The sequence below is a fragment of the Macaca mulatta genome, chromosome 8, assembly GCF_049350105.2.
Source record: "Macaca mulatta isolate MMU2019108-1 chromosome 8, T2T-MMU8v2.0, whole genome shotgun sequence".
In the NCBI taxonomy this organism is placed as follows: Eukaryota; Metazoa; Chordata; class Mammalia; order Primates; family Cercopithecidae; genus Macaca; species Macaca mulatta.
In genome coordinates this window covers 136,994,616-137,016,163 of record NC_133413.1, presented here as the reverse complement: position 1 = coordinate 137,016,163, position 21,548 = coordinate 136,994,616, and the positions used below count along the sequence as shown (strand labels likewise).

General features: G+C 46.0%; 1 protein-coding gene across 2 annotated transcripts; it reads left to right on the top strand.

Moving 5' to 3' along the window:
• Positions 1–6,068: 6,068 nt before the first annotated feature.
• Positions 6,069–12,059, top strand: LRATD2 (LRAT domain containing 2). 2 transcript variants are annotated; one of them, XR_013396962.1, is made up of 3 exons: positions 6,069–6,511; positions 7,056–8,276; positions 11,095–12,059. XR_013396962.1 is itself a non-coding variant. In XM_077942875.1 (1 exon), the coding sequence occupies exon 1, from the start codon at positions 7,152–7,154 to the stop codon at positions 8,082–8,084; it is 933 nt and encodes a 310-aa protein (XP_077799001.1). In that variant the 3' UTR covers positions 8,085–12,059. The 2 variants fall into 2 exon arrangements, 1 of the variants encoding a protein (XP_077799001.1); XM_077942875.1 differs by lacking the exon at positions 6,069–6,511 and having other exon boundaries at positions 7,152–12,059.
• Positions 12,060–21,548: the final 9,489 nt, after the last annotated feature.

Below are 21,548 nucleotides of genomic sequence, written 5' to 3'. Positions count from 1 at the left end.
CTGAGCAAATAAAATGCAGAAGCCAAGGAAAAGGATGTCATTCCACAGCCTCTGGGCTTCCTTCCTTCATCTGAAGGTCAAGTAATAATTCAGCCAAAATGTAAAACTCTTTATGCAGGACTTAAAAGTCAAAGGCAGGCAGGCTGGGAGGGCTAAGGAAAGCAGTTACAGGCCAGCAGCTCTCAAAGTGGAGACAGGCCCAGGCCTCACCTATTGTGAAGAGTCTGATTTTAAAATAAAAATGAATGCCAAAAGCAGGCTATAATATTTATTGTCCCTTTTATTGGATGGCCCTGTCTATGCAACTGCTGCTGCATGTATAACCTCGCCTGGCAATGGGGGCTTGTTTTAAGAGTGGGGCCTGGGCTAAAACATCAATTTCTCTTTGCTCTCCTCCCCCTTCCCTGCTCTATCCTAGCAATATCACCAGCTTCAACCTCATGACAGCCCTTGGCTTAGGGAGGGCAATGACCAAGACAGGGAGGCACCCAAGCAGAGTGACCAGCTGTCCTAGTTTGTCTAGAATGTGGTGTGCCTTTCAGTGCTAAAACCAATAAAGTTCTCGGCCAACTGAGTATGTTGGTCACTCAGACCTTTGAGTTTCTGGCTAAGCAAACAAACATACATGCTGGTGTTCCCTGAGGCTGCTTGACAGTGTGAAAAACAGACTTGGAAGCAGCTGGATTCAAATCCAGCCTCTCCCCTTACAGTGGGCAAGATTTATATTGACCTCCCTGGGCCTTTGTATTCTTATTTGGGAAATGTCAACAATAGGACTGATAGAGAGATTTAGTAAGAGGATGCCCACAATAAATGGTTACCTTTTTATTCCCCATTACAAAATCTTATCTAGGCCAGGTGTGGTGGCTCAGGCCTGTAATCCCAGCACTTTGGGAGGCCCCGGCAGGCAGATCATGAGCTCAGGAGTTTGAGACCAGTTTGGCCAACATGGTGAAACCCCATCTCTACTAAAAATATAAAACTTAGCCAGGTGTGGTGGCGCACACCTGTAGTCACAGCTACTCGGGAGGCTTAGGCAGGAGAATCACTTGAATCCGGGAGGTGGAAGTTGCAGTGAGCTGAGATCGTGACACTGCACTCCAGCCTGAGTGACAGGATGAGATTCTCTTTCTCAAAAAAAAAAAAAAAAAAAAAAAAATCATTATTTTCATTTAAAATCATTATCACAGAGTGTCAATAATGCCTGGCATCTACACAGCCTTTAGGATTTACAAGGTGCTTCCATATAGAGGGTTCCATCTGAGGATTCACAAGTGAGGCAAACAGTATCATCAGCCTCCCTTTAGAGTTTGGAAAATGAAGCCCGGAGTGGAGAAGAGACACCTCGGAGGTTATGTAGTTGGCAAACAGGATTAGCCCAGGTCACCTGGCTCCATTTGCTATTGCTTACCTCCAAAAGTCACAACAAAACCCCAGTAGTGAATCAGAGGTGCAGGTAAAGCTGAGGATTTCCCACTGTAAGGAAGGTGTGGAGGAAGCTGTTTCCCAGCCAACTCGCTCAACTCTTTGCTGCTGCCACGAGCCTGGGGCCCAGCCTAGGGAACAGGCAGAGTTCCAGATTGCCTAATCAGATAATTCTGTCCTCATGCTCCTGTTTTGTCCTTTCTTGGAGCAAGCCATTTAAACTGAGATCTCTACCACACCTGCAGAGTCAGGGCCAATGCTTTGTCAGGTAGAAACGTCAATTCTCAATTATTCCCCACTGGTCTAGACAAGAGTACTGTGAGAGTGACTAACCGGCATTCAACGCAACTTGTTTTTGTTGAGTGCCTCCTCCAAAGAGGTGTGTGGGATGTGACACTTGGGTCACGGTTGGGGGGATGAAGCTGCAGTATGGCTGAGAATTCAAATCCAACTAATATTTCTTTTTCGAACTGCTGCTCTTGAGGAAGGCGTTTTCCCAGCCTGTCCTTTGCTTTCCTCCAGCCTCCATCTGCCTGGGATGCCTTTCCTCCCACAGCCCAGGCCTCTGTGGGACCTGCTTCCTTTCTCACTCCTGCAGTCCATTTCCTGTAGGGCAGCTGCCTGGATGCCCTTAAACCCAAAGGCTCACCCACCTTTCTACCTGCATCTCCTATCATAGCTACACTCACTCACTGTGCTCTGGTCACAACTGTGGTCTTTTCTTTTTCCTAAACACTTCCAGTCTTTTCCCCCTCTAACCTTTGCTCTTGGTCTTCCCTCTGGAGGTAATATTAAGGCTGGCTCCTCATCCTTCAAGTCTCTGCTCAATTCTATTTCCTCAGGAGTCCTTCCCTGACCATCTTAAGCCAACTAGGCCACTCCTGTCACCCTCTCCTCACTGATAGCTATTCAATCCCATTTCCCTATGTTATCTTCTTCATGACCCTGCTCTCTCTTTCTCAGATATTCCCATTGATCCATTTACTTATTTATTATTTGCCTCCTTCCATCAACATGTAAACGCCATAAGAGCAGGGACTTTTTTTGCTACATCCACAACTGTATCCCTTGGAGTCTGATAAACCCAGACACTCAAATATTTGTTAAATATTGTAGAATCTGTTGGACTCTATTTAAAACAAAGAAGTTAAAATCATGGGCCTGGGTGGTCACAGTGGCTCATGCCTCTAATACCAGCACTTTGGGAGCCCGAAGTGGGCAGATCACCTGAGGTAAGGAGTTCAAAACCATCCGGGCCAACATAGCGAAACCCCATCTCTACTAAACTTATTTAAAAAATTAGCCCAGTGTGGTGGCGCCCAAGTAGCTGTAGTCCCAGCTGCTTGCGAGGCTGAGTCATGAGAATCGCTTGAACCAGGGAGGCAGAGGTCGCAGTGAGCCAAGATCACGCCACTGGACTCCAGCCTGGGTGACAGAGTGAGACTCCATCTCAAACAAACAAACAAAATGAAAAGCATGGGCCTGGAAGTAAAGCGGTCTTGTGTGATCTTTCCTTCCACCAGCTGGGAGAAGCTGTGGCCTCTCTAACCTTTCTTCTCCTTTATAAAAGAATCAAGAGCTCACTCCATGGGAGTTATTATTAATTTCAGAGTTGTGTTTCCCCCATGAGCTCAAGACCCTGTTGGCAGGCACTTTGTCATTAATCTCTGTATCCACTGTGCCTTGAAACATCACCTTACTGCCTCAGCATCCTCTATTTCTTATTACAGGACATGTCACAGTGTCCCAAAGAGTCTATGTATTTCTGTCTCCTCCAATATGGTGACTACCTGGGGACATGAACATCTAAGAAACCTAGCACGGTGCCCATTGTAGAATTGGATGCACAGCGATTAAGACTAGCAGGCACCTAGTATGTCTTCATGAAATGTATTTTGAACCAAGTCCTCTTTAGAAAAGACATGAATAAATATATTAATTAGAATATGAATTTTAATACCTGAATTAGAGAATAATACCAGATAGTATATGATCATGTGCTGAGTTACACATATGCAGGTAATAAAAAGTGTAGTACAGATATTGGATGGCAGAGGTGGCCAACAGAGAGCTTCCTGGACCAGGCAAGGGACCTAGGTAGGTGAGGTACAGGGGATGGGAACTGGATCCAACTGGAGATTATATTTCACCTACAAGGTAACTACCACTTCTCTCCAGCAATTTGTTGCCATCCTGGAACATGGGTCTGATTGTCTCACATCTTTATTTTATTTTATTTAGAGACAGAGTCTTACTCTGTCGCCCAGACTGGAGTGCAGTGGCGCGATCTCAGCTCACTGCAACCTCTGCCTCCCGGGTTCAAGTGATTCTCCTGCCTCAGTCTCCCAAACAGCTGGAATTACAGGCGCGCCCCACCACGCCTGGCTACTAATTTTGTATTTTTAGTAGAGATGGGGTTCACCATGTTGGCCAGGCTGGTCTCGAACTCCTGACCTCAAGAGATCCACCCGCTTTGGCCTCCCAAAGTGCTGGGATTACAGGCGTGAGTCACCACGCCCAGTTAAGTCCCATATCTTTATAAATTTTTCAAATGAAACTGGAAATGTGAATATTTTAATATCTCCCAAGTTTTCAAATTGTTGACAACAAGCTTAAATTTATTAAACAACTATTTGAGATGAACAAAGCATGTTTGAGAGTCATATTGTAATCTCTGACCAAGTATTCTAGGTGACAAGATGGATGTTGAACCCTCAACAGGCATTAATGGAAGAATCTACACTACAGGCCAGCTATCAAAAGGCAACATTTCTTCACTCACTCACTCACTTACTGCCCCATAAAACCAGGAAGCAATTATTGACCTATGGCCAAATTTTCCCCTAAGGCATCCATCAAGCATTTATTGAGTACCCACTCAGTTCCAGGCATACAGATATAAATTGGATCAGGGCTTGTTCCCTCTGAGACTTTATAATTGGTCAGTTCAAGATATGTTGTTGAGTCACTATTGTGCACCTGACAACAGCTCATCAAGACAAAAGGAGACACACCTAGACAGCCAGGCATTGCTTCCTCACCCACCAGATCTCTGACCTAGAGTGCCGGCAGCAAACTGTCAAACTACTGTGTCCTCTCAGCTCAATTCTTCCATTCCCAGCCATCCCAGTAGCACCTAGGAGCAAAGTGGCCTCCCAGATCAGACAGTAGCAGAGGTCTCCCAATCTCATGAACATGGGATGACCAGCCATAATCTCTACAAGCCTAACTCTTGTCTATAATATGGTGATCATATGATGGCAACAAATATCACTCAGATAACAGCAGCCCCCACACCATTTGCTATCAAAAGGACTGGGGTGTGGTGGACTCATTCGGTCACACCTGCCTGAGGCCAGCCAGTCGGAAATTATTGAAACAGAATCTCACAGCACACAGTAGTCTCATGTTGATCTAACTTATACTGTGATCTCAGACTTGCTGAAGGACTAATTTCTATCACAGCCCTGCCAATATTGATTGCTTGGACTCAAAATTACATAAGTAGATTGATTTTTATTTTTTTCTCTCAAACTGGAAAGGATCACAGCAGTGCTAGTATATTCCTGTTTCCACTGGCTGGTTATACACGCTGGAAAAAATTAGTTAAAAGAAAGCAATGGAAGACAGAGCTCAGGTCTTGAATGGCATTTTTAAGTCCCCCACAGATAAGTTTGGGTGCTTGCAGTTGTGCCTAAACTTGTTTATTGTAAACAGAGCTGTCAATCTTCCACCCCCACCCGACCCATTATTTAAAAAATATAAACAACAACAACAACAAAACCACTTTGGTAGCCTACATTTAGGTAAAAGAAACGAAACCAGTGGGGAGGTGGAAGTGTCCTTTTGTGGTGGAGGTTAGTAGGCAGTACTGGTCTCCTGTCACTTCCCTAAGTCAACAGGAAGGAAATATATGCACCAGGGGCCTCTGCTAATTTGTTTCTAATTTAAGGACAATTAGGCAATTCCTACATCCCCCTAACCGCACCCCCCACCAAAAAAAAAAAAAAAAAAAAGCAGTCAGAGCTGCACGCTTTCTCTCACCATCCAACGAACTGGTACCCCTCTGGAAATACCAGAGGTTATGAACTTTGTACTAACTTCCAGGGACATCTAATAAATAGAGCGGTGGTCTTGGGACCCAGTCAGTGAATAAGTCTTCGTTCTGTGTTATACTGTTTCCTTTCTGTGATTTTCTTTTCTACCCCAAAGTTTCCCACTACTAACTCTGAAAATACCTTTAAAATAAAGCACTCTTCGAGCTGTCCTAGTGAAGAATCCTTTCTTGTGACCTTTAGGGCAAGAAATATGTTCCAGGAAAGAAAAGAAACGACTGTTCCTCCGTCTCCAGATACTCTGGGAAAAAAGAGGTGAAAGGGAAAAGACGCAAACACCAAACTCTCCTTCCCTTTCTAATTTCCACACTGGCAAGTTGTGTTTGCCTTCTAACTTCTCCCGGAAAGCAAGCGGAGTTCACAGCGCCAACCCTAGCCAGCGGGTGGATTATTTACCGGGGGATTTAAACCCGCTCCGGCGTGGGGGCGTGGCCAGGCGGAGCCCCGCGGCCTGAGTGGGCGGGGCGGGGGGCGGGGATCCCGGCGGCTCGGCGCAATGTGAAAAAGACCCGAGCTCGGGGAATGAGCGCCTGTCTCTTTAAATGCCACGGGCTGCACTCCCGCCCGGCAGCCGGGAGCCGGATCTACAATCCCGTCCCTCCCGCTCCGGTGCTTGTTGCTCGCCCGGCCCGAGCGGGAGCTGTTGGCGCCCGGCTGCGAGGCTGCGGTCTTCTCCTTCCGCGCGCCCCACCTCCCCTGAGAGCTGGCTGAGGAGGTGCAGCAGCCCCAGCTGGCGGGAGGAGGCGCGGTGTGAACAGGGATTGCCCCCCGCCTTCAAGTATCGGGGCGCTACGCAGCCGCTGGGGAAAGACATGCCCCCAGTCTACCCGCTGCGCTGCCCTCTGCCCAGCCTCGCTGCCGCCCGCGCCGGGAGAGGGACTGCGGAGCCTACACCTTCAAACTCGTCCTAGAAGTCTTGGGGCGCGGCAGGGAGCCCTTCCCCAGGCCCCACGGCCTCCACCTCTCCGCGGGTGAGTTTGCGCAGGTAACCCGAGCCTGAGGGCGGGCGCGGGGGAAGGGCGGGCGAGCCGGGAGGAGGTAGCGCTGCAGGTGAGCCAGGTAGGGTGACTCACCTGCCCAGGTCGCGCTCTGAGATCCTCGCTTGTTCCTCTGGGGATGGATGCGTTGGTGGGGAGGAGGCGTCCCAGGGGCTAGTTAGGGCCCGAGGGTGGGAGGGGAAGTTAGCAGAGGAGGGGGGATTGGAGTAAAGTTTCTCTTTCCTTCCCTCTTCCTGTCCAAGCTTGGCAGGTAGGGCGCAGGCGGAAGCTGTAGAAGCTGCTGATGCAATGGGTTTTGCCAGGGCTAGGCGAAGGGCTGGGGACAGGGAGAACTGGAGTTGCCCAGTCTCCTGTGACCGTGACCTTAGAGGTGGAGAAACGAGGGAAAGCTCGCTACATCCGAAACTCCCCCTAAAATGGCTCCAGGTGCTGAGCCCCCACCGGTTCTTTTTCGGAATAAAACGCCCTTTTCACGGAGGGGCTCCTACATGGCTTTCTTGCCTTCCTCTCCCAACAGGTGGCTTCAGCCCCTGTCCGGGGACCTGTGCAAATGACCCTAGAGGTGGTTTCGCTTTCTCCCCTCGCGGCGGTGTGAACGTGTGTCCGCAGCGTGATGGGCAACCAGGTGGAGAAATTGACCCACCTAAGTTACAAGGAAGTTCCCACGGCCGACCCGACTGGCGTGGACCGGGACGACGGGCCCCGCATTGGGGTCTCCTACATTTTCTCCAATGACGATGAGGACATGGAGCCGCAGCCGCCGCCTCAGGGGCCAGATGGCGGCGGCTTGCCCGACGGTGGGGACGGGCCGCCGCCGCCCCAGCCGCAGCCCTACGATCCGCGGCTGCACGAAGTGGAATGCTCCGTGTTCTACCGGGATGAATGCATCTACCAGAAGAGCTTCGCGCCGGGCTCGGCGGTGCTGAGTACCTACACACCTGAGAACCTGCTCAACAAGTGCAAGCCGGGCGACCTGGTGGAGTTCGTGTCGCAGGCTCAATACCCGCACTGGGCGGTATATGTGGGTAACTTCCAGGTGGTGCACCTGCACCGGCTGGAGGTGATTAACAGCTTCCTGACTGACGCCAGCCAGGGCCGTCGCGGCCGCGTGGTCAACGATCTGTACCGCTACAAGCCGCTAAGCCCCAGCGCTGTAGTGCGCAACGCTCTGGCGCACGTGGGCGCCAAGGAGCGCGAGCTGAGCTGGCGCAACTCAGAGAGTTTCGCCGCCTGGTGCCGCTACGGCAAGCGCGAGTTCAAGATCGGCGGCGAACTGCGCATAGGCAAGCAGCCCTACCGGCTGCAGATTCAGCTGTCGGCGCAGCGCAGCCACACGCTAGAGTTCCAGAGTCTAGAGGACCTGATCATGGAGAAGCGACGCAACGACCAGATCGGGCGCGCGGCCGTGCTTCAGGAGCTCGCCACGCACCTGCACCCAGCGGAGCCGGAGGAGGGCGACGGCAACCTGGCGCGGACTACGCCGCCTCCCCGGCGCCCCCCTGCGCCCAGCTCGGAGGAGGAGGACGGAGAGGCGGTGGCACACTGATGGGCGAGCTGAGCGCAGAGCTGCGAAGGGGAACTGTTTGCAGTAGCAGCCGCTGCCCCCTTTCTCCCTCTCTTCCTCCCTCTTTTGCCACCGTCTGGGCCCCATCTGGGATTCCTGGGCCCTTTGGAAAAGAGTTGGTGAAATGCGCAGCCGGCTGTGGACAGGGGAGGAGGAAGGGGACAGAGGGAGCAGGTAGGAAACGCTTTAGTTGGGGGTGGGGGGCGTCTCTCTCTGGCCCCCTAAGTGTGTCTTCCTCTCCGCGGTGAGGCAAACTGTGGACTTGCCTGGCTATTAAACTTTGGTAGATCTGGGTTTATAATCGGCCATTCTTAAGCACGTGGGGTTGGGGAAAAGTCCGGAGCACCCATTACTGCCATTGCTTCCTATCCTGGGCTTGGAAGAATCCTGGTACAAAGGCCAGAGTGGGTTTGTGGAGTCGCCACCGAGGTACCAGCACAAAAGCTGCTTATCTCCTTTGGCGGAGCTGAGCTGTATGTGGGATCCAGCGGGGCTGGGGTGATTTATTTTATGGGATTCCTGGAGCGCAGGGCTGGTGAATCCATGACAAGGTCTGGGAGCAGCAGACCAAAACCACAGCAGTCTCCTATGAAGTTTAACAAATAGTTAAGCAAACTCGGGCTACAAAGACTTTGCTACCTCCCTCCTCCACAACTCCCAAGTAATTAGTCTTCTGGAGCTGGCTCTTAGCTGAGGCTCCTGCTACCTCCTGCTCCACCCGCCCCTTCCTAGGTTACAAGTAAATCATTGTCAAGGGCCAGCCAGGAGAAGATTTCAATTAAGGTTCTGTTCTGCTGCCTTTGTTTCTCCCCTGCTGTTGTAGGCACTTACAGCTGCGTTGTTATGAAAGGAGGGAATAGCCCTTTGTGTCTTTGATCTAATTAAACCTGCTCGGCTGTGTTCATCCGCAGGGCAGGCCACAGATAGGGTTGGCTGTGCCACTCCATAAAGTATCTATTGTGGAAGCAGCCAAAAAGGACTGCCCTGGCAGGAATTGGTTAATCTCTCCTTCCACTCCCTTTCCTGAATAGTGAAGGGAGCCCTTTTAAAACAAGGCTTTGGTGGTAATCCTGTAATTTTTTTTTTCTTCCCCCATCCCTTCACTGGCCCATCCATCTCACCCTCACTTTTGTTCTGGTGGTGGGTAAAAAATCTTAGGCTGAACACATATTTCAATGGTAAGATACTACTTTTGCTATCCACACTTGATGCGATTTAATTCAAGGTGCAAAGTCTTGTACTGCAGCTGTCTCCTTGTTGCTTGGAGAATACCTCCTTCGGAGCCCTTTGTTAAATAAGAGGGCCAACGCTGATCATAGATGCCACCTGGTTAGTCAGCACCGAATCTGACTTTGGTGACAGTCCTAAAGCACAGTTGGTGATTGTGAGATGTTAGCGGCAGGCTGAGCAGATACTACTCGGTTTTGCTTAGTATGAGATACTATTTGCTTAGTATGATTTTTTTTTCCAGCCTGTCTCAAACTCCTGTGAGATCTTCAATGATACGTGCCCTGAGTTGCAGCATAGCTTCTCTGCTGCCTATTGCCATTGCTGCCTCAAAAGTTGAGTGAATTTTGAGGTGTCTTTTTTTTTTTTTCCCTCTCTCGGGAGTCATTATAAACTACTCTGTACAAGTCATTTTGTGATATGATTCTTAACAGTTGGAATAGAATCATAGTTGAGTGGTCCACAGCCATGGCTATCCTCAGGCCTGTTGCCTGGAGATCTCTAAGTTAAGGCAACAAGACTTAAAGGATTTTCTAGTATAGGTGTTTCACACATGGATGTTGAGGCCATAGTCTTTAATAGCTTGGATCTTTGTAGCACCTCAATATGAAAGGGCATTAGCTACATTCCCTGTTTTTAGAGTGATCACCAAACAGATCTTGCCACTTTGATTGTTAAAAATGAACCACATTCTAGCCCTGGTCTGGGACTGTGGAGGGAGATGAATTTCTTGTTGGAAATGTAAATCTAGTGTCCATATTTAATACTTTCACAGCTTTGTGTTCTCTTCGCTCATGGAATAGAACAAGATAAACATGGGTTAAGACATTTAGGAGAACCTGCTCTATCTAACCGATTTGGATTTTCTTTCGTGCTTAACACAGTAGTGAAAATAGAAGGTAGGCCGGGGGCAGTGGCTCATGCCAGTAATCCCAGCACTTTGGGAGGCGAGGTGGGTGGATCACCTGAAGTCAGGAGTTCGAGACCAGCCTGGCCAACATGGTGACACCCTGTCTCTTCCACAAATACAGAAAATTAGCTGGGCGTGCTGAGCAGGCGCCTGTAATCCCTGCTACTTGGGAGCCTGAGGCAGGAGAATTGCTTGAATCTGGGAGGCAGAGGTTGCAGTCAGCCGAGATGGCACCACTGCACTCCAGCCTGGGCAACAGAGCGAGTAGTAATGACCACTGTGTAGACAAGTGGGAGGGAAGAATAGAATGGCACTGTCCAGCTCTGGGCTAGCCAGATCATTTTTCAACTCCCCCACCCGTCTCCTTCCTCTGTCCCTGAATGGCAAGTGATGTATGGTCGGTCACACTGAAGTATAGCAGTGACTGTTATAAGCAAACTGCTCTAAGAGATCTCAGCTTGAAGGAAGAGCTCCTACAAAATCCACATCAGTAGTAGCACATTGAAAACCTCTAGAGAAGAGGTTTTCAATAAAAGGCTTGGAAATGAACTAGAATAGGCAATAGATCTCTTCAGATGCCGCTTTCCCATGTAATGCAAGCGTTTCTACAGAATACCAGAGGTGTGAAATATGTGACACTTAAGAACAGTGATTTTTATTGGGAATTTTCTTAGGGTTATAACACTTAAAGCAACAACCAATTAGTAACAGCCACAGAAAAGGGGAATGAATCAACTCTTGGTTCTTTCCTTAACCCGGCAGTGTTGTGGATAAGTGCGTTTGTAATGCCCTGGCAATGGCTACATTTGACACTAGAAAAAATAAACATATTTAATAATTTTTGTTTCTCCTTAGGAATAAGACTTTAGAACTGTTTTGTACTGTGAATTACGGATGCTCTTTGAAGGAAAGAAATATCGATTCTAATGTTCTTCAGAAGCTGGCAGGGATAAGCAGGACATCGACTGGAACGTATGCTAAATGAAAGCAGACAAATTTCTATTTTCTTACCTGAGCAAATATTTTATTGAAATGCTTCTGTATGTCAAAGGAGTCCACAACTTCAGCTACACAACTTTTTGTATTGAAAGAACTCATACTTTTTGTAGCTTTTATTTCACATTTAATTTAAAATGACTTTTAGCACTAAAATGCCTAGAAGATTTTACTCCAGACCTATAAGGAAATGTTTAGTTTTTATGAAAAATGACAAGTCAGTGGTTAAACTTCTCATGTCTTTGGTGCTTTGGCCCTAATAGCACTGGACAACACCACGACCACATGGAAACATATTTTTGGAAGCAAAACTTTAATTTTGTATAACGTATGCTATGGAGAGCTAAGAAAATTTAAGGACTACTTGTTTTCTATTTTTTTTTTTTTCTTAATAAAATGGAATCCACTGTGTTGAAGACTCTTAATATCATGTGCTTGTCTAACCATTTTTTGTTTTATAAATTAGAATAAAATCTAGTTGTGATTATGGTCATCAAATGAATTTGTTTGGAAAGCTACATCTTATTTGTGAAATGTTTTTTAAATCAGTAACTATAAACTGATTCAGCTTTTCGTTAAGCTTTGTTCTTGGCTGTAATACTTGTGACTCATGAAGAATTATGTTGACAAACAGGATAAATTCCACATGCATTTTATTTCCCAGTGAGTCGTATAAACTTTATTTTTGTTGAAGGTTGTATGTTAAATCAATGTTACATTCTTATATCACTTCTTGAGAAGGAAGTTCCGATTTGAAATTGTATCATTTCCTTCAAAATGAAGGGCAGTGCTTAAATAAAAGATTGATGATATCTTTTAAGCCATTTCCTCTTCACTATGTCTTATTAAAATAAAACCTGTCAAGTTCTTTTGAAAAAGTGCTATGAGGGTTTCCAATAAACCATCTATTAGAGTTCACTGGATTTATTTTTTTTTACTCGAATACCCCTTTTCTGACATTTTTGGTCCAAATTCAAGCTACTCAGTTTACTATAATTTCTCTGAGAATATTAGTGTGTATCACCTTTGTACTGCACAGTAAACATTTTGTTGAATTCATTTAGTGACTGAAAACCCTGCATCTACTTTGTGAAAATCACTTATTGCTAAACTATCAGTGTTCATGAAAAATGTCTTATGAACATAAATTTCCAATACATAGTGATTTTTCAGAATCCATGCAAAAATTGCTGGAAGCCACACTCATGGAATCTACATAGGGGAGTCTAGTAACCCACTGGGAATCTGTGTTGCATCTTAAGTGGCTTCAGAATTCCAGATGAAGGGAACATATTTGCCACATAATTACAGAAAATGGGTGAACACAGTTGCATGGCACTGTTGGCATAAGGGATGCAGGTGCCAGTGGTTGGTAAGAGAACGGATGTGGCATCAGACTGGTTCATGGGATGCCACTGCTGCACTCCCTAGGCCAGCACCTGAAGCCACCACCACAATCCTGTGATGTTCAAATGCCTGGGCTTTTAAACAGGCTCCTGTGAGAATTTTAAATAGGAAAAAAGTTGAATGAAGGTTATAGGGAGCCCAAGCAGCAATGAGGCCATTTATCCCTAAAGTGGAAGTCTGATGTATCATGGTTCTCACTGCATGAGAAAGCAGGGGAAGGGGTGCTTAACACACAATGTGCATTTATTCTTGGGTGATGTTGATGGAAGCTGTGGTTCCTGTTTCTCCTAAGTGGACTGAACTTGCTTAATGTAGGAAAATGACATGTTTGCGACTTCCGAAAGGAACAGGCCCAGGATATGTGCAGAAAAGCGTTTATTTCCTTTTACTGAGTTTTCTGGGGAAACTAGTCATTAAACAAATGGCAATTTTATCTGCAGAGTAGATGCGAGAATGGCTAGTGTCTGCATTTGCAATTGTACTAAGGTACTGTCTATGAAGGGCTAGAAGATGCTGAGCCCTAGCCTAGGAGAGGTCAAAAAACAAGAACCTTGAGAAATAGTCCTGCCCTTGAGCCTATTTCTAAGGGGAAATCAATTTCACTCATAACATACAGGACAGATTGTAATAAAAGGCGGACCTGTAAAATATGGATGGTTGATAGATACTCAAAACAGATGTGAGAAAGTTCAGAGTTTGAAAACTGGTATTGGGCATGTGGAGAAATCGGGTAGACCAAATACATGAAGATACAAATGATGAGAAAAGGACGTAACGAATATAACTAATATTCACTAAATACTTAACCTGGAGGCTCTTCAATTCCTAGTGCCTAACATAAAAAGATAAAGCTAATCCTGGCCGGATGCTGTGACTCACACTTGTAATCCCAGTACTTTGGAAGGCCTTGGCTAAGAGACTACTTGGGCCCAGGAGTTTGAGACCAGCCTGAGCAACATGGTGAGAACCCCATCTCTACAAAAAATAAACAAAATTAGCCAGGTGTGGTGGCACATGCCTGTGATCCCAGCACTCAGGAGGCTGAGGTGGGAGCATCGCTCGAGCCCAGGAGGTCGAGGATGCAATGAGCCAAGATCATGCCAATGGCACTCCAGCCTGGGCAGGTGACAGGGTGAGATCCTGACTCAAAAAATAAAAATAGAAAAACAGAGTGAGATCCTGACTCAAAAAATAAAAATAGAAAAATAAAGATAAACCAAGTCCATAGTTACTATCATCATGTAACTTTCATTTTAATTAAGACAGATAACTACTTACCAAAATTGTGATAGGTGAAATGAAGGAAATGTACAGAGTATATAGGAGAATCTCTCCCGATCAATGAGTCAAAAAAGGCTTCCCTGAGGAAATATTTTTGCTGCACCCCGGAAGTGGAGGAGGGAGCGAGGGGCTTCAGAATGGGTACTGATTAAGGGAGGAAGGCTGGAGAGTGAATGAATGGACCTCAGGTGCTCTCAAAATGCCTTTGTTTGTACTCCTGGTACACACCCATTTCTCCTTGGGGCTCTCTTTTACAACAAGTTGTCCAACTCGTTCATGTATCTCCAACGCTTAACACAGGACCAGGCGAAGAAACCCCCACTAAAAAAAGTTTAAGTGAGTAAACGAACTTTCAGTTTGGACTTCGCCAGACTAAAAAGCCCCTAGATTATCTCAACATGATGTTGTGACTGGTTTGAAAAGAATGAATGTAATAGTGTTTTTTAGGGTGCATTAAACAGGGAGAGCAAGAAGTGACTGTCTTCCCTTCCTCTTAGAAGGCAACCTCTAGAACAGAAGGCAACTAGAGGTTGTTCTGGGTGGAAGGGTGCTAAGGATGACTTGTATTTCCAGCCAGGTTATGGAGTGGATTGTGAAGTTGGGCCTTTGCCTGGGTGCAAATCAACAGACAAGTGGCATTGGCCAGGCTGGATGGAAGAGCAGTGGTAAAATGGAGTAGGAGGTTTTATAACCTGGCTGCCACGGCCTTGGAATTGTGATTGAGGAAGAGGTTATTTTGTTCAGTTAGCAAGCCATTGGCATAATATAGTACCTAGTGTCTTGTCCAGTGTGACCATAAATGACTCAAAAGATGAGCACTCTGATACTTTCTTTGGAAAGCTTGTATAATGTAGTGAACTCCAAGAATCTAGTTGGGTTGATATTCCGTGCATTCTTTTTAAACACATTACTTTGGAGAATTCTCAGTGACAATGCTAAACTGCAGATAGAGAGTCTGACCTGGGCACACCGTATTGAACAGTGGTTAAGGCTTTACAATCAAATGACCTGGTTTCTCTCCTCCAGCCTTTGCTTATTATTAGGCCAGTAACCTTGGCAGAAGTTACTTACTTTCTTGGAACCCACTTCCTCTTACAACGAGTTAATGGCATCCACCAATTCACTCTCTTAAACTTTAGTTGCATTAGTAAGGTAATATGACTAATATGTAATATGTAATAATATAACCAAACTAAATCTACCTTAAATGGTGCTTGTGAGGACAAAATGGAATACTGCATGTAAATCTCAGATCAATACCTAGTATGGGCTGGGTGTGGTGGCTCATGGCTGTAATCCCAGCACTTTGGGAGGCCGAGGCAGACGGATCACCTGAGGTCGGGAGTTTAAGACCAGCCTGGCCAACATGGTGAAACCTCATCTCCACTAAAAATACAAAAATCAGCTAGACATGGTGGTATGCACCTGTAATCCCAGCTACTTGGGAGGCTGAGGCAGGAGAATAACTTGAACCTGCGAGGCAGAGGTTGCAGTGAGCTGAGGTCATGCCACTGCACTCCAGCCTGGGTGACAGAGTGAGACTCCCACTTAACAAAAGAAAAAAAAAAAAGAATGAAAAAAAAAAAAAAAGAAACTAGTATGATTGGCTAGGGAAATCTGGGCTATTGTGTGTATTCAAAAGCCTTAGTCAAAATGAAGTTATTGTCTGGGAAAGAGGTCTTCCCTTTGGTCTTGGATAATTTCTTTTTTTTTTTTTTTTTGAGAAGGAGTCTCACACTGTAGCTGGAGTGCAGTGGCGCGATCTCGGCTCACTGCAAGCTCCGCCTCCTGGGTTCACGCCATTCTCCTGCCTCAGCCTCCTGAGTAGCTAGGACTACAGGCGCCCGCCACCGCGCCCGGCTAATTTTTTGTATTTTTAGTAGAGACGGGGTTTCACTTTGGTCTCGATCTCCTGACCTTGTGATCCGCCCGCCTCGGCCTCCCAAAGTGCTGGGATTACAGGCTTGAGCCACCGCGCCCGGCCTGGTCTTGGATAATTTCTTAGCTATACATGAGAACTTGGTAAGATAAGAAAGAGATAACTAGTTAATACTTCAGTCGTTTAGCAGATGCTGTAGTGTTTGGAATATTTCTTGGCCAGGTGAGGTGGCTCACGCCTGTAATCCCAGCACTTCAGGAGGCCAAATTGGGAGGATCTCTTGAGTCTAGCAGTTTGAAACCAGCCTGGGCAATACAGTGAGACTCCATCTCATTAAAGCAATAATAAGGCCAGGTACAGTGGCTCACACCTGTAATTTCAACACTTTGGGAGGCTGAGGCAGGCAGGTAACCTGAGGTCAGGAGTTCGAGACCAGTCTGGCCAACATGATGAAATATAAAAATTAGCCAGGCATGGTGGCACACGCCTGTAGCCCCAGCTACTTGGGAGGCTGAGGCTGAAGAATCACTTGAACTTGGGAGGTGGAGGTTGTGGTGAACTGAGATTGTGCCACTGCACTCCAGCCCAGGTGACAGGGTGAGACTCCATCTCAAAAATAAACAAAACACCAAAACAATAAAAAAAATTTTTTTAAGAAATAATTTTTTGAGCATCGTTCTTTAGTAGATTAACCGTTTACTTTGTCTACACATATTTATTATTAAATATGTATACTAATAAATTCAACACATATTTACCGAGCACTTTGTTTGTTTAGGACTAGTTATATTGCCCAGCTGGATTTGAACTTCTGGTCTCAAGCAGTCCTTCTGCCTCAGCCTCCCAAGTAGCTGGGACTACCAGCATGCACCTGTTACTAAGCATTTTTAAGACACTGGGCTCTGGGTAGTCAGGGAGGGACAAAAAGGGATTTTACAGTAATAAACAATGACGATGTCACCTTGTCCACTCTGTCCTACTTTAATCACCACAGACTTTCTGAACAGATACTAATATTATGTTCATTTTACAGTTGAGGAAAGAAGTTTAGGGAAATTAAGTGATTTATCCAAAATTACATAACTAATAAATGGTAACTTCTGGCCGGGAACAGGAAAGCTGGTCTCCAAAGCCCCAGACTACTCTTCCTGCACGGAAAAGATCACCTGATCACCCCTTTCCTGCCCTTCCTCTCACCCCATGGAGAGTACTGGGAGCCCTCTTCTGCTCCAACAACTGGCAAGCAGCATTATCTGAATAGCATTTATGTTTCCACTGTTATTGCAGCAACCCTGGAGGCAAGCAGCAGCAGGAAGAAGAGAGGCAACTCATCCAGAAGGACTTTGCATTCTTATGGGTAGCAGTAACAGGCCCCAGGGTAATCACCCCACCCTCCCTGTGGCCAAGCACTGTGACAGTCTCTTCTTCAATTGTTCCTCCTCTGTCTGTCTTTGCGTGACTTCTTTACTGCCCCCCAGGACACGTAGTCATCAGGCCACATAGCCTGCTTCTCATCGTGGCTCCAACCCCTGACCTCCAATGTAATCTTGGGCAAGTTAGTAACTTCTTTCAGCCACCTTGACTAATCTAAAAACCAAGGCTATTAGGAGTGCCTACTCCATTAAGCTGTTCATTGACTTACGTGAACAGCTTAGTGCATCACAGGGCACTTAGGTATGGCGTGGTGACCCTATGGGTTGGCTCCGCTACAAATGGCTTGATTTGAGATGTGTGACCTTGAGCAAGTCCCTTTACCATGACAGGAACTTGGTTCCGGGTCTGTGTGTGTGGAGCACACAGCACAATCTATGGCAAGGTTTCAGGTGTAACGTCATCCTTTGAGATGGCTGTAAGATGTTGCTCTTTATTTTAATGAATACTTGTTCCTTGGCCATCACCCTAAACCTCATTCATGTGAAAAAACAGGCTCGGTGAGTCATGCCTATAATCCCAGCACTTAACCAACTAAGGTCAGGGGTTTGAGACCAGCCTGGCCAACATGGTGAAACTGCATCTCTACTAAAAATATAAAAATTATCTGGGTGTGGTGGCAGGAGCCTATAATCCCAGCTACTCAGGAGGCTGAGGCAGGATAATCTCTTGAACCTGGGAGGTGGAGGTTGCAGTGACCCACTGCACTCCAGCCTGGATGACAGAGCAAGACTGTCTCAAAACAAAAACAAAAACAAAAAACAGTTAATAAGGATAATAATAATTGACTGAATTTCAGGAAGTGCTTTTGTTGTGAAAAGTTGGCACTATCCCCAAAACTTTTTTTTTTTTTGAACTGGCAAATTTTGTCATTATGTTTAATATTATAAACCAAACGTAAGTAGTGGCTAGGGAAAAAGCAAATTAATCCATGTCTTCTTTAAGAAAACATGTTCAGAGGTTTTTGTTTTAAATTTTGCTTCATTCAATGATTTGTTGTGTTTTGTTTTCCATCCCAGAGTATATTTCTTTTTACTATCTGACTCTACTCTTGGGCAACACATCACAGCCCGTCGAGAGAATGCTTGTGTATCTCAGTGGAAATGCATGCTTTATTCTAATGTATTCTGAGAGGATCTGTTTCTTCTCATACTTCAGAAATAGCAGAGTTGTCCATAAAGCCATAAAACATCAAAATGGTGATAGTTCTTTGTGCTGATACTTATTTTGGTACTTTTTTAAAAATTAAAACTTCTTTTTTTTGAGAGTCTCTCTCACCTAGGCTGGAGTGTAGTGGCGCGATCTCAGCTCACTGCAACCTCTGCCTTTCGGGTTCAAGCAATTCTCCCGCCTCAGCTTCCTGAGTAGCTGGAACTACAGGCATCTACCACCATGCCCTGCTAATTTTTGTATCTTTAGTAGACACGGGGTTTCCCCATGTTGCCCAGGCTGGTCTCAAACTCCTGCCCTCCAGTGATCCCCCCGCCTCAGCCTCTCAAAGTGCTGGGTTTACAGGCGTGAGCCACCGTGCCCAGCCAAGACACTATTTTTTAGAGCAGTTTTAGGTTCACAGAGAGGTCCCACATGCCCCTCCGCCCCCTCTCCCCACAACTACGCCCCCTTTAACATTAGGCATCAGTGTGGTACAATTATTACAATCAATACGCTGACATTGACCCGTCTTTATCCACCAAAGTCCATAGTTTACATTAGGGTTCACTGTGTTGTACATTCTGTGGTTTTTGACAAATCCACTATTACAGTATCCAGGAAAATAACTTTACGTGCAACTATTTCTCCTTCCTTTCTTCCCAGCCAGGGCTGAGAATTGGACTATTTCAGCTGCTCTTATCCGGCCTTAGAGACACTTCTCTGCAGGCCCCTCTGCTGCTCTCCCCAGGGCAAATGACATTCCTGGCTAGAGACATGTCTGCTCATTCCTTAAGTGTTTAAGAAGGCCCACCAGGCATTGTTCTACCACTGGGACTAAAAGGAGGAATACCACATGGTTCAGGTGTCTGCCCACATTCCCTGGAAGGAAAACAGACAGGCTGACAGTAGATGCAATGCCTGTGATAGAGTGTGATAAAGTTCAGGAAAGCCCCGGGCCTAGGGCGCCACTGAGTGGGGTCAGCTAAATTTCCCCCCACCCCAACCACCCACCCCTTGGAAGTGGGAGGGGTAAGCAATAGACTTCCTGGGGGAAGGTTAACCAGGTAGGGCATGTCTTATCAGAGAAAGATTCCAACATAATCCTGCTCCCATTTTATCAGCCCTTTATTTTAATCGTGAAACACACATATCTGCCCTTGTACATGTGTGACAACTGGAGTAGGACAGGGAGTGAAACGTGAGAGCCAATACTAGAAATTGATTAGTAACTCCCTTTTTTCATATTGCTGATATAGACTCAGCCAATTAGATTACATTATTATTATTTTTTGAGATAGAGTCTCACCCCGTTGCCCAGGCTGGAGTGCAGCGGTGCAATCTTGGCTCACTGCAACCTCCGCCTCCTGGGTTCAACCAAGTCTGGCTAATTTTTGTATTTTCAGTAGAGACGGGGTTTCACCATGTTGGCCAGGCTGGCCTTGAACTCCTGGCCTCAAGTGATGTGCCCACCTCAGCATCTCAAAATGTTGGGATTACAGGCATGAGCCACCACACCTGGGTAATTTTTTAAATGTTTGTAGAGTTGGAGTCTCGCTGCGTTGCCTAGTTTGGTGTCAGACTCCTGGCCTCGAGATCCCTCTGTCTTAGCCTCCCAAAGTGTTGGGATTACAGGCATGAGCCACTGCGCCCAGGTTTTTGTTTTGTTTTGTTCTGTTTTACTCAAATTACATCTTGCTACCCATATTTCTCTGCCATGTTTAAAAGAAAATCGTCAGTAAATCAGGAAATTTTAGTAAAGTGTCTAGAACATTTTTAACAGCTGGCTATTATAGGAAAGCAGCTTCTGTTTCTTATTTACCCATTGTCACATTAATGCCCATTTAAGCCATCTCCAGATTTTCCTAATTACAAATGATACCACAAACATCTTGCTATAACCTGTTCTTGGCATATATGTGAGTATTTCTGAAGGATATAATCGCTGAAGCGAAATTTCTAAATAAAAGTCATGTACAATTTTTTTTTCTCTTTTTTTTGATACGGAATCTCACTCTGTCACCCAGGCTGGAGTGCAGTGTCGCAATCTCGGCTCACTGCAACCTCCACCTCCCAGGTTTAAGCTATTCTCCTGCCTGAGCCTCCCAAGTAGCTGGGATTACAGGTGCCCACCACCACGCCTAATTTTTGTATTTTTAGTAGAGACGGGGTTTCACCATGTTGACCAGGCTTGTTTCAAACTCCTGACCCCAGGTGATCCACTTCCCAAAGTGCTGGGATTACAGGCGTGCCTTGCTTCCCAAAGTGCAGGGATTACAGGCGTACCTCGGCTTCCCAAAGTGCAGGGATTACAGGCGTGTGCCACTGTGCCTAGCCTCAAATTTTGGTAGGAACAACCATGTGGCCCTCTATAAAAGATGGTGCCAATTTTCAAGAATGCTAATAACAAACTCAAGTGTTTGAAAACGTTTGCCTACTCATAGGTAAAAAATAATATATTGTTTTAAGTTTCTATTAGTATTTTGTTTTTTACAACCTGAACGAGTCTTATTTATTCTGCCAAAAATTCAAAAATTGAAATCAGTTGGTCACCGGTTTTCTTCTATGGCAAACATTTGAATTCAGTCCCAAGCACTTGGTTGCTGGATTCACTCAGTGAATTTCTTTTTTCTTTTTTGTTTGAGACAAGAGTGTCACTCTGTCACCCAGGCTGGAGTGCAGTGGTGTGATCTTGGCTCACTGTAGACTCTGCCTCCTGGGTTCAAGTGATTCTCCTGCCTCAGCCTCCCAAGTAGCTGGGATTACAGGTACCTGCCACCATGTCCGGCTAATTTTTTTATTTTTAGTAGAGACACGGTTTCACCACATTGACCAGGCTGGTCTTGAGCTCCTGACTTCAAGTGATCAGCCCACCTTGGCCTTCCAAAGTTCTGGGATTACAGGCATGAGCCACCACACCCAGCCCCATAGTTTTTTATCCTTCTATTGTATGTCTCTTCCCACTAGAATAAGGGCAAGGACCTCAGTTGCTTTGAGCACCACGGTATACCCAGTGCTTAACACAATACTTGGACAATAGTAAGTGCTCAATAAATACTTCTGAATGAATAAAGAGATGCTTGTTTTTTACACTCTGAGATGTTGTTACATAGCTCAGCACATTCATATACCCTGCTAATTTTCATCATAGAACATTTTCTCACAT

Bases quoted from the DNA above. Each gene is read 5' to 3' on its own strand.
- LRATD2 (XM_077942875.1), top strand. From the start codon at position 7,152: ATGGGCAACCAGGTGGAGAAATTGACCCACCTAAGTTACAAGGAAGTT.